General features: G+C 38.2%; 1 protein-coding gene across 2 annotated transcripts in view; it reads left to right on the top strand.

Moving 5' to 3' along the window:
- Positions 1 to 13,245, top strand: part of MED13L (mediator complex subunit 13 like) — a 281,427-nt gene that overhangs the window by 206,995 nt on the left and 61,187 nt on the right. For both annotated transcript variants that reach the window (XM_018061210.1, XM_018061209.1), the window contains exon 5: positions 12,223 to 12,368. In XM_018061210.1, coding sequence (XP_017916699.1) covers positions 12,223 to 12,368 — 146 coding nt within the window. The remainder of the gene's footprint in view (positions 1 to 12,222; positions 12,369 to 13,245) is intronic.

The raw sequence follows: 13,245 nt of genomic DNA, 5'->3' as shown, positions 1-13,245 counted from the left end.
TCAATACTTAATGAGAAAAATGGTAGAAAATGTCTGTGATTCCCTATACCCTTCCATTACTCTACCCTTCTCCCCTTCCCCCACTTTGTTACTATCTTTTAAAGTAACAAAAAAATGGATTAAAGGTTTTGTTTTATACCTAATAAAAGAGAAAACAATCCAAGCATGTCTTAAGTGAAGTGAAGTCGCTCAGTCGTGTCCGACTCTTTGCGACCCCATGGATTATAGCCTGCCAGGCTCCTCTGTCCATGGGATTTTCCAGGCAATAGTACTGGAGTGGATTGCCATTAGTAAAAGTGCTGTAGTAGTCATGAGTTCCCTAATATAAATGTCACTTTCATCTGTATTCTCTGCCAGCCACACTCCCATTGAATTTTCCAAGGGTTGTCCAGCTATTGAGACTAGATAATCTGGCTTAGTTTAGTAACCTCAAGAGAGATTTTAAATAAGACAACTTTCGTAAGTCTCCTCAAATATTGTGTATACCAGCTTCTTCAAGCACACTTCACTGACTAGAGTAACTCTTATGTCAATTTTGGCAACTTGAAAATTACCTTATATAGTTTGTACCATCAGGATGAGAACCTGTCACACTCTTCCTGCCTTTGGATCAAAGACACACTGAGTCAGAGCCTCCACACTGTCATTGGCTCCTGGTGAGGTACCCAGGGAGGAACAGTCAGTCTTCTAGGCCACTGGGCCACTGTTTTCGCATCAGTGCAAGAGGTGCTGCTGCTCTGTTACCACTGCAAGACCAGGAGCAGCACCTTGTGATGGGGAAGAGTTACTGTGCCACTCCCGGGCTGAATTTACTGCCAAGGACCAACTTGGCTTTGAGGTTTGGCAGGGTAGAAGGGAATGGTCATAGAGCTCACTGATTTAATTTCTCATGTACATGTGCATGTGTGTATATTTATAATTTATGCACATGTATATGTATTACATACATATATACCTGTGTATTACATATGTATATACCTTTGTGAAGAAAAATTGTTAACTGAGGCAAGTTTGTATTCAAACAATTTAATTGGTTAACTATTGTTTAGCAGGGCGATTATTCATAAAGTTGTACTTGATAATTTAACAGTTATAATGCAAGTACTCGTGTTTTTTGTTTTTTAAATTATGTGCCATTAACTTTTCAGGACATTTTCATTGCCTTTGTAATCAGGTTTAACTTCTAATTTAAAGAGAAGATACATGAAATGGTGAAAGGATCTCAGGATTTTATAAAGTAATTTGATTAACTCTTATTTCACTGTTATAATGTCACCATCTTGTAAAAAGGAGATGAAAGTTAAGAACTGTTCAGTAAGAGAAAGGTTAGTATGCCAATGAGCAAAGGATTCACCATAGTCTTTGTGAAGGCTAACAAAGTAAATGGTATATTTTTAAGAAAAGAAAATAATAAAGGTAACATTAGCAAAATATTCCCAAATGAGGATCTATAGAGTGAGGCAAATTACCTCTTGCAAGAGATTTGGTTAATGACAACTTGGAAAATTTTAAGATAATAAGTTCATAACACAAAAAGCATTTAGGTGAAATTATCTAAATGCATTCTGCATTGTGAATCTGTTATCAAAACACTTTTACACCCTGAAAAGAACAGGAGTTTATTAATATTCATAATGCATTTTGAAAGCACATGTAATACTTGCATTCTGAAAACTCAGTGTAAGAAGTGAAAAAAAAATGTTCTTAAGATTTAGAATATTCTAAGAGTAAAATGATCTGGAAAATAGTTCTTCCTTTTTTGTATTTTTGCAAGTCTTTTCTCAACAACACAGATGCAGCCTACACCAACCCCTTATATTTGCCAAGTAAACAGTTTTTAAAGTTTTTTTTTTCCTATCACTGGAAATTACATTCCCCTTCTATTAATAATAATTAATCTTCCCACTTAAAAAGTATTCATTGTGCACATCAGTTTTTCTTGTTCTCCTAGTGATGGAACTTGCTAAAAGAAAAGTAATTTACTCTTTGGTTGTACCTAAAACTGCACTTAGCCGTGCAGTGTTATATGTCTAGGTGCTGAGGATTCAGAGGGCAGTGGGACAGACATGATTCCTCCTTTGAGGGAGCTTATTTTATGATGAGGGAGACCATCAAAATAACCAATTGCAAATTATGACAAAGTGTTGTGAAAGAAATAAATTGGATGATGGAATCATTGGATGGGCTTCCCCAGTGGCCCAGCAGTAAAGAATCTGCCTGTAATGCAGGAGACATGGGCTTGATCCCTGCGTCTAGAAGATCCCCTAGAGGAGGGAATGGCATCTCACTCCAGAATTCTTGCCTGAAGCATCATGTAATGATATGGGCCCTTTCTTCAGAACTGTCACATTCAAGTACCCAATTTTAACTGAGGGCCTCCTACCAGAATTTCTTAGTCTTCAAATTTCTATTCCCTTTTAAAGTTTTTTGGTGCTTTGCTTAAAAAACATAGAATACCCAAGGACTGATTCTGGTCTTAATTCTACATGGCTGAGTCCAGCATAGTGTTTGATACAAGATAGATAGATGTGCTTAGTAAATACTTGTTAATTAAATGAGTTCTTTTGATACTATGGGTACAAACAAGAGGTAAATACTCTTAGTGGCAGAGAATAAAGAGGTTTCTGTGAAAAGAGCTTATATGAGAAGGCCTTTTGTATAAGGCCATTTAAAGAACTTATATGGAAAAGGTAGAAGTGATATTGGACTTTGAACGATGGGATTTAAGGAGAGTGACAGAGTAGGAAATCATGTGGAGTTATAGAAATGTAGGTGAGATGTGCAAAATATACACTATCTTGGGTCCCAGTGAGAGCCATACCATATTATACTCCACAGCTGTCAGTGATACCCCCAAGCATGTTCCCTTTAGAAAACCAGAGAGAGATTGTCAGAGATTCTCAAGACCAGGGGTAGGTTTCCCCTAATGTATTCTTGACTGGAAAATTACAGGGTTTCTTTTTTTTTTCCCCCCTTTCCCTCTTTCCCTCTTTCCCTCTTGTTCTTCTGTCTCATGACTCAGAATTCCATGGTTATGTCAGACTCTCAAAATAAAATGCCAGAATATTTTAGAGAAAGGTACAAAGTATCACAAACTCAAGTGATTAATGCAGCATCTTCCCACTCCACCTTGTTAAGTGTGGGAATACAAAATGATAGATAAAACTTGACTTTTGTCCTCACAAAAGTTAATCAGATGAACTAGACGTAAAACTCAGGAGCATTGAGAGGCTTTGGCCGATATATATACGGAGTAGTTTGGGTGCATTTTGCCAGTTCTGGGACTTTCAAAGATGATTTCTTGGAAAAGATGAGAAGGCATTAGGTGATGAAGGATGGGAGAAGTTTATTCTAGACAAAAGAAAAGCATGCCCAACAGCAGAGGTGTAGGAAGCAGCAGAGCCTTTGCCGTAAGCGGCTAGCCTTGCTGCCAAGTGGTCAGTGCCTCGGGTCCTTCCTCCTCCTGGTTTTCAGGACTGTGTGGTGGCACCCCTCCTGTCTTGCTGTGTAGGCATCTGTCCACTTCCCTTCCTCAGATCAGTTGGCTTAGTGGTTTGTCTTCTTTTAATGTGCTCACAGAACAAGTTTGATTTTGTTAATCATTTCTGTTACCTCTTTTCTCCCCCACCTCAAGTTTTTGTGTTTTTGTCATTATTTTCAGCCTTCTAGTTTCATTGAGTTGACTTGTTTTTTGTTGTTGCCCCTTTCAGCTTCTTGATTTGAAGGCTTATCTCATTTATGTTAAGACCCTCTTTTAGGCATGTAAGGATATAAATTACTCTCTAAGCACTGTATCTCTCTGATTTTGACATGTATTACTTTTGTTGTCATTCAGTTTTAAACATTTTGTGATTTCCATTGTGATTTCCTCTGTAAACCCATGATTTATTTAGGGAGTGCATATTCAAGTTTCCAAACAAAGGGATTTTGTTTTAACCTTAGAAAAAAAAAAAAGCAAAAACTGTTGATTTCTAACTAAATTGCACTATGATTAAAGAATGTATAGTCTGTGTGATATCAATTCTTTGAAAATTTGGGTTTGTCTTGTGCCCTAGTTCCCAGTCCTTTTTTGTACATCTTCTATGTGTCCCGGAAAAGAACAGATTATTTATTTCTTAAAAGCCAACATATATACTTGTTTATATATTTTTATATAGTCTTTATTTTTTTTGTATTCTAAATAATTTGCTTATTAAATACCGAAAAAAGTATGTTGAAATATGCCGGGAGCCTGTGTGGGGAATCCCACCTGTGACAAAGGTCATGAGGAAGGAAGCCCGACAAAACACAAAGGCATGATCCGGCTTCAGGGGTTCCCCCTGGGTTTTCCTGAACATCTACCCCCCAAAACCAGAGTCTGCCTGCTTTACTGTACTGTGCTTTCCACTCTTCTGACATTCTCTGGAAAAATGTGAATTCAGGGCTTCAGTCTCCTGCATATGAAAGGAATATTTCAGCTCAAACCCCTCTGATGGCTCTCTAACTTGCCTGAAAGTTTCCCCCGGACTTTTACAATTTGTGACTTGCTTACAGCCCCCCAACCGCGAGAGGCACAAAGCTTAAAGCATCTTAAAGATACAGAGCCTTTTCTAAAGAGCTAAAAATTATATTGGTGACGGGTTTTCACTGTTGACTCAATGACTGCTGCCAGGCCTCCATATTCTTTATCTTTTAGGCACCTGGGAGGATATTAATCAATGTAATTGGGATGCAGAAATAGGAATATAGTAGTTTTGATGTTAGCAACACTAGACTTTTGAGTTAATTACTTTTCTCTTTATTATAAATCACTGTACTCCCTTTACTTATTATAAATTGTTGTATCCTTGCTATGTAAGAATGTAACTGTATTTAGTGCTTTCTGAGAGTGGCACCAGACTTGGGGAAGAACAACATTTTTAAGACAAATAAGTCTTCTGGTTGACAAACCCTTATCAGAAAAGGGCCATAAAATGTTAGCCTTCTGGCTGGAAGATGATGTAAATCACCTAAGACTTGTGTATACGACTAAGTATGCAGAGAGAAAGCTTGGTCTCGATAAGAGTCAGGGCTGCTGACGCTGCATAATTTTGTGTTACCCATTGATCTCTATGTACGATCAAAAAGTATAAAAAGCCTTCTGAACAATAAAGGAAGGACCAATTTCTCGGACTAGTCTCTCGAACTAGTTTCTTGGAAATCTGGTTTCCCCCGTGTCTCTCTCTCGCTTTCTCCCTCTTCCTCCCTTTCTTTTTCAGGCTGAATTCCCATCTGGAGTGGGGAGGCTCACCACATCTACTTACTTGCCCTGGATTATAAAATCCGTGAGAGAGGGAGCCCAAGGCGGGGTACCCTCCGATATTCAAACGGGTGCCGGTGGCCCAACGTAGATGGTGCAAATCTCTTGTCCTGAGGTTTTATTAGCTTTCCCCGTAAACCAAGTTATTCAGCCTCTTTTCTCCACTAAATTTTCCTACTATATTGTTTCTTCTTAATTTCTCTTATATTTCTAAATAAATAAGTTTTCCTCGCCTATGCAGTCTGCCCTTCGAATTCCCTGGATCCACCAGGGCAGGACCCCAGCAGAAATACTTATCAATTAAAGATTTGTCAGTTTCTCCTTGTAATTCTGCCATGTTTTTCTTTATCTATTTCTGAGTAATATTGTATACCATATGGCTGTGTACATGCACACTCAAGATTGTTTAAATTTCTTAGTGAATTTCTCTGTTCATTATTCTATAAAGATGAACCTAAGTTTTAAAAATGTTCTGTTTACTAGTATTTCTATACCAGCTTCATTTTTATTTGTATTCACCTGCAATATCACTTGCTACTTTTTTTGTTCAGTTCAATCACTTAGTCCTGTCCGACTCTTTGCGACCCCATGAACCACAGCACACCAGGCCTCCCTGTCCATCACCAACTCCTGGAGTTTACCCAGACTCAGATCCATTGAATCAGTGATGCCATCCAACATCTCATCCTCTGTTGTCCCCTGCTCCTCCTGCCCTCAATCTTTCCCAGCATCAGGGTCTTTTCAAATGAGTCAGCTCTTTGCATCAGGTGGCTAAAGTATTGGAGTTTCAGCTTAAACATCAGTCCTTCTGGTGAACACCCAGAACTGATCTCCTTTAGGATGGACTGGTTGATCTCCTTGCAATCCAAGGGACTCTCAAGAGTCTTCTCCAACACCACAGTTCAAAAGCATCAATTCTTCAGCACTCAGCTTTCTTCACAGTCCAACTTTCACATCCTTACATGAAAAACCATAGCCTTGACTAGACGGACCTTTGTTGGCGAAGTAATGTCTCTGCTTTTCAGTATGCTGTCTAGGTTGGTAATAACTTTCCTTCCAAGGAGTAAGCGTCTTTTAATTTCATGGCTGCAGTCACCATCTGCAGTGATTCCACTGCAGCCACTGTTTCCACTGTTTCCCCATCATTTCCCATGAAGTGAGGGGACCGGATGCCATGATCTTAGTTTTCTGAATGTTGAGCTTTAAGCCAACTTTTTCACTCTCCTCTTTCACTTTCATCAAGAGGCTCTTTAGTTCTTCTTCATTTTCTGCCATAAGGGTGGTATCATCTGCATATCTGAGGCTATTGATATTTCTCTGGGCAATCTTGATTCCAGCTTGTGCTTCTTCCAGTCCAGCGTTTCTCATGATGTACTCTGCATATAAGTTAAATAAGCAGGGTGACAATATACAGCCTTGACGGACTCCTTTTCCTATTTGGAACCAGTCTGTTGTTCCATGTCCAGTTCTAACTGTTGCTTCCTGACCTGCATACAGATTTCTCAAGAAGCAGGTCAGGTGGTCCAGTATTCCCATCTCTTTCAGAATTTTCCAGTTTATTCGGATGCACACAGTCAAAGCCTTTGACATGGTCAATAAAGCAGAAACAGATGTTTTTCTGGAACTCTTTTGCTTTTTCAGTGATCCAGCAGATGTTGGCAATTTGATCTCTGGTTCCTCTGCCTTTTCTAAATCCAGCTTGAATGTCTGGAAGTTCACGGTTCATGTATTGCTGAAGCCTGGCTTGGAGAATTTTGAGCATTCCTTTGCTAGCATGTGAGATGAGTACAATTGTGCAGTAGTTTGAGCATTATTTGGCATTGCCTTTCTTTGGGATTGGAATGAAAACTGACCTTTTCCAGTCCTGTGGCCACTACTGAGTTTTCCAAATGTGCTGGCATATTGAGTGCAGCACTTTAACAGCACCATCATTTAGGATTTGAAAGAGCTCAACTGGAATTCCACCACTTCCACTAGCTTTGTTTTTAGTGATGCATCGTAAGTCCCACTTGACTTCATATTCCAGGATGTCTGGCTCTAGGTGAGTGATCACACCATCATGATTATCTGGGTCGTGAAGATCTTTTTTGTACAGTTCTTCTGTGTATTCTTACCACCTCTCCTTACTATCTTCTGCTTCTGTTATAGGTCCATACCATTTCTGTCCTTTATTGAATGAAATGTTCCCTTGGTATCTCTAATTTTCTGGAAGAGACCTCTAGTCTTTCCCGTTCTATTATTTTCCTGTATTCTTTGCATTGATTGCTGAGGAAGGCTTTCTTATCTCTCCTTGCTATTCTTTGGAACTCTGCATTCAAATGGGTATATCTTTCCTTTTCTCCTTTGCTTTTCGTTTCTCTTCTTTTCACAGCTATTTGTAAGGCCTCCTGAGACAGCCATTTTGCTTTTTTGCATTTCTTTTTCTTGGTGTTCATCCCTGTCTCCTATACAGTGTCACAAACCTCCGTCCATAGTTCATCAGGCACTCTGTCTATGAGATCTAGTCCCTTAAATCTATTTCTCACTTCCACTGTATAATCATAAGGGATTTGATTTAGGTCATACCTGAATGGTCTAGTGGTTTTCCCCACTTTCTTCAATTTAAGTCTGAATTTGGCAATGAGGAATTCATTATCTGAGCCACAGTCAGCTCCCAGTCTTGTTTTTGCTGACTATATAGAGCTTCTCCATCTTTGGCTGCAAAGACTATTATCAGTCTGATTTCGGTGTTGACTATCTGGTGATGTCCATGTATGTGGTTTAATTTTGCATGTCTGGTGTAAGTATTATGCAGATGGATTTAGTATTTTTCAGCCATTCAGATGATCTTTATCTTTTTGATTGTGAACACATTATACCTGTATTTCCAAATTCACCTTACAGTTTTCTTCTTCATAACACCAGAGTTATTTATAGATAGGTTATTTAGTGATATCAGTAGTAGTACTACTATTATACTAATCATTTTATTTACATGTTGATTATTTGACCTTAGTCAATAGAGGGAGAAAGACAAGGGAGCCCTAAAGGAGTAGTGTGTCTAGTGAAGAGCAGGTAAGGCTGTGGAAATCAAGACTACTCTTGAGAAAAGGAAAGCTGTAGTCCTCTAGCATTCTGGGGAAGTGAGGTGTGTGCAGCAGCAGACAGGTATATGGTGAAAAGGAGAGGAAGGATCCCTAAATTTCAAGTCTAATTCCACCTGTGCTTTTAAGAGTGGCATTTGCAAAAAAAAAAAAAAAAAAGGAGTGGCATTTGCAGGCCATACTTTTTATCCTTATCTTCTCATCTGTAAAATAAGGAGAGTTAACTTTTATATCAGACAACCTAAATTTGAGTTTTAGGCAGGTTTCTAGATCAGGGTAATACGGTAGTAGTTATGTGTCTGCATTTTATAAAGACATTTGACATAGTCATCTTTCAGATTGTCCTTTGTAGACAAGAAACTGTACATGAGTAGCAGCACTTGGGAGAATTTGTAACTGGAAAATTACCTGATAAAGTGACTCAGGATTCTTTCCTCAGTATAGTCTCATTCACCATTTTTAACACTGACATGGATAAAGATATTGATGCTTGCTGATTAAATATCCAGCATGTTAGATAACAGACTCAGAATCAAAGATGATCTCAGCAGGCTGCAACTAAGAGCCAAATGTGGTGAGATGAAAGGCTGTGGGTTCCTCTAGTTGGGCCAGCAGGCACTGCACAGGACGGGAGGCAGGGGCTTCCTTCAGATCCTGCCTCCATTACCTTCTGTGTGACCCCTGGCCCCACATTCAAAAAGTAGAAAAGACTATTGAGAATCCTTTCTTTATCCCCTAGTCATACCACTGCATTCCCCTAAGGCAGCCAAAATTATTAGGTTTTTAAAGTGAATCCTTCCAGAGAAATTTTATGCCAGGGTAAGCAGATTGTGTGTGCATATATTTTTCTCCCCACTCTCGCATTTTTGTACAGATTTATACAGATGGGTGTATATGATTCACAACAATTTTGTACCTTATTTTTTTCCTCATCTTTTATGGGTTTATGTAGTAGGTTTTTATGTATCAGTATTTTCTTTTAAGTGGTTACACAGTATTATCTTGTAAGGATGTATCATAGCTTAGTTAACCAGCCCTTTACAATCGGGCGTTTTATGTGTTTACAGTTGTTAACTGTTATGGGCAATGCTGTAAATTCTATCTGTGTGGTCTTAGAAGTGGCAAAAGTCTCCTTAGGTCATCAGTATCGTCCTCCTTGCCCTCTTGTTTCTTGTAATCTTAGGGGAAAAAAAGAATTTTACAGCTGAGAAGGATTTATGTGCCATAAAGTTCAGTGATTCTCGAAGCATGAACCTTGAGCTAGGAGTAGCAGCAGCAGCACTGAGAATTGGATGGAAATGCAGATTCTTGGGGCTCATTCTAGACCTTCTGAATGGGAATTTCTCGGGGTGAAGGGGCAGCAGTTTGTGCCAGCATCTGACTTGACATATGAGGAAGCTGTGATCGGAACAGCGAAGTAACTTACCAAACATTATGTAGTTACTGGTGGCTTCTGTTCTGTTTCTCCCATAACTTGCTGTTTTTCTTGTGTAGTTTTGTCTCTTTAGAAAAAAAAAATGTTTTGTTTTTAAAAGTTACCAATATAGGAAATAGGTCATTGATTCACTTCCTACTGTTTTCATTTGTGTTTCTCTGTGTCTTTTATGAAGTGAAGTGAAGTCGCTCAGTCATGTCCGACTCTTTGCGACCCCGTGGACTGTAGCCCACCAGGCTCCTCTTTCCATGGGATTCTCCAGGCAAGGACACTGGAGTGGGTTACCATTTCCTTCTCCAGGGGATCTTCCTGACCCAGGGATCGAACCCAGGTCTCCTGCATTGCAGGCAGACGCTTTAACCTCTGAGCCTCTTTTGGAACATAGCAAATTCAGATTGAATTCTATTTTGAGGTTTTTAATCTCGATTCTTTAGATTGAGCCAACTTTTAAAAACCAAACCTTAAATTGGCTCCCTGCTATTTTTCAAATGGTAAGACTTTTGGTTGTCTCAAGGGTGACCTCTGACTTCTTTTTTCAGACTCCTTTCCCATCATGTCCTGTCTCTCCTCCTTTTAGAATTTCTAAGCTATATCCTGTTCCTAACTACATCTATTCCTTGCCTTATATTCCATCTCTTACTTTTTCTTTTCTCTCTATACTGAAATCAAACATTCATCTGATTTCTTCTTTGAAGCATTTGGACTTCAAAATTGAAAAAATCAGTACACTTTAGCCTTCCCATGGCATTTTGATTTTCTGTTTCTGTACTTGACTTTATTGTACTGATAAGCATTTATGTCAGCCTTAGTTTATACACTCCTTGAGGACATGAACCATATTTTATTCATTGTCACTGTTCAGACTTCTTGTACCATTCTGACTTCCTAATTGATAGACAAAGGTAGGTTGTGTTTATGTTCATGCACAGTTGGGATTCAGTGGAAGAGCAAGTGCGCTCTGGGCTGTACTCAGAATCTGTAACTCTCACCAGTGGCCTTATAAATATTCGGATGACTGCATGGGTTAATAAGCACGAGAGGGGTATGTCAGATCCTCCTTCTCTACTGGATTTTACAAACGAAAATGACCAGTCCAGAGTCAGTTGATGCATATGTTGGTATCTTACATGCCTGGCATAATGTTGTGCTTGGGGGATTCTGTGTGTTCAGTGTCATTTCCATAAATGGAGGCCAGCATGTTGTTGACACTCCTGTATACTTGTATATATTTAAATTACATGCACTGTTTCCTCTTTGTGAACTTCAAACTTAGACATAAGGTGCTAAGGAGATGTTTAAATTTATTATCTTACGATTACTCTGTTGCGCTAAATACCCAAATATCAAGTTTAGGTATGTCTGTCCTATTGAGGAAGCTGCGCATTCCAGTAAAACACAAAATTTTCTCAGATCATTGCAACGTACTTGTCAAGGAAGACTATATTAATATATGCTTCCCTGTAGGAATAGAGTGAAAATATTGTCATTTTTATTTCAGTTTTCCAAAATCATTATAATTTTATACTTAAATTTTAATTTTTTGAGTGGTACTCAAAATACACTTTATAATATTTTAGAGAACTTTTGAAAAGAAGGAAATCTTGGAAGATGAGTTTTCAAATGGTGGTTGCCTAGAATATAGTGATTTTGGTTCATTGGGCAAATGTTCCTATAAGCTGTCCTGAGAAATGGAGATGTTATGGGTGACTTAAGGCCAAAGTTAACAACTTTGAAAGAATGTGCCACTATAGTAATTTTGAAATTATTTTTCTCCAAGACATATCATTTTTTCAGTGTTTAGCAAATTGTGTGGAAAATGGAGAAGTGGAATGCTTTAATAAAATTTTGTGATCAGAGGTAAATTGTGAAAATTAAATATAGTCAATTGCCAGTCCATTTAGAAACGTATTATCTTAGCAGTTGTATTGGAAACTAACATATAGCAGTGTTCTTAATTGCTACCTTTAGCTCAATAAGTTTAATAACCTTATTGTAATGGTATAAGATTGTAAATTTGATCTTACTGTTATGTCATACCAAACACAAGCAAAACAACTTTGTCATTGTTCCTAGTCATTTAAAAGCCAGTTCAGATAGTAATACACAAGAAGGTAGAAAAACGTTACTCTTTTCCTGTCCTTAGGAGCTTATAGTTGGAGACTGTGCAAAGGAAGCAGAAAGCGTTCTGCACAGTCGTTTCCAGTTTTGCGGTGAGACCTAACTTTCTCTTATCTGGCATCTTTAATTACCATTGTTGTTATTTGTCCACAGCCAATGGAAAGTTTGTGCGTGTTAATATCATCCAGGGCAGGCTGTGGTGGATGCTCGATAAAGTAAAGCTGTGTCCCATCTGTGTTCCTGTCTCTAGCACCTATTTATTTCCCACCGAAATGCAGGGCTGAGTTTCTCATTTTGTCTTCTTCTAGTGAGCATTTGTCCTGTGCGTTCACATTCTTTCTTCATGGGGAAAGTAATGTATGCACAAGTGTGGAGATTGCCCAACACCAGCCAATTTATTTGATCAATGAGGAGCATATCCACATGGCTCAGTCTTCACCTGCACCATTTCAAGGTAAGTAGACAGTGATGTCTCTCCTCTCCACTGCTCCCTACCTGGTGGACAGCCACCTTGCCCAGTGAAGTCTCATGGAATGAGGTAGTATCTGAAATGGACATGTTGAGCTAAGCAGGAAGGGTTAGTTTCTGAAGAAGAAAGGGAAGATCACAAGTAAGTGATGATAGCTTGCTCATTTTTTTACTGAAAGCTTCTCTCAGCTACAACATGGTCTTAAGTGTGTCAAAGAATAAAGTGTGGAGGATTTCCTGAAGATCAAAAATCTTATAAGTTAAAGATCTTCCTTGTTTTCTTTGTCCTATGGTTTTAGGACTGTAATGACTAACAGAGAGTTACTATTAAGCTTTGTACTCTTTGAAATTTTAACCAAAATCAAATTCCTGGAGTTGCATGGTCTGTACTTTCTTTATTAATACCTTATTTTCTTTTAATTTTGGACTGCATTGGTTGTAGATATTTGGTTATAATTTAACTTACATTCATATTTTCATGAATGCTCGACTGATTACCTAGATATCAGCAAAATAACACCATGTTTCTTTTTTCTAACTACATATTCTAAAGCTTTGGTTTTGTCTTTGGAATTCATAATTTTCTGTGAATAACTCTTTTTAAATGTTATAATATTAAATTGAACCATATAGAAACATTTTTTGTTTGCTTAATCTTATCAATTCTAGAGATGCCTGGTTGAAATAGCCTTAGTATATCACAAAATGTAATTTAAAAAATATTTTTATTAAAATTGACTAAAGTATTTTATTGATATAATAGTCAAATGAGTGTTTAGCCTCCATATTATTTATATTGGTTTTTGGTCTTATACAAATGATTGCAAGTTAATTTGATGAAAGCAGCTTTTTCTTGCCCTAAA

This window comes from Capra hircus, chromosome 17 (genome assembly GCF_001704415.2).
Source record: "Capra hircus breed San Clemente chromosome 17, ASM170441v1, whole genome shotgun sequence".
In the NCBI taxonomy this organism is placed as follows: domain Eukaryota; kingdom Metazoa; phylum Chordata; class Mammalia; order Artiodactyla; family Bovidae; genus Capra; species Capra hircus.
Note: the sequence above shows the minus strand (reverse complement) of the source record. Positions and strands in the feature narration are given on the sequence as shown.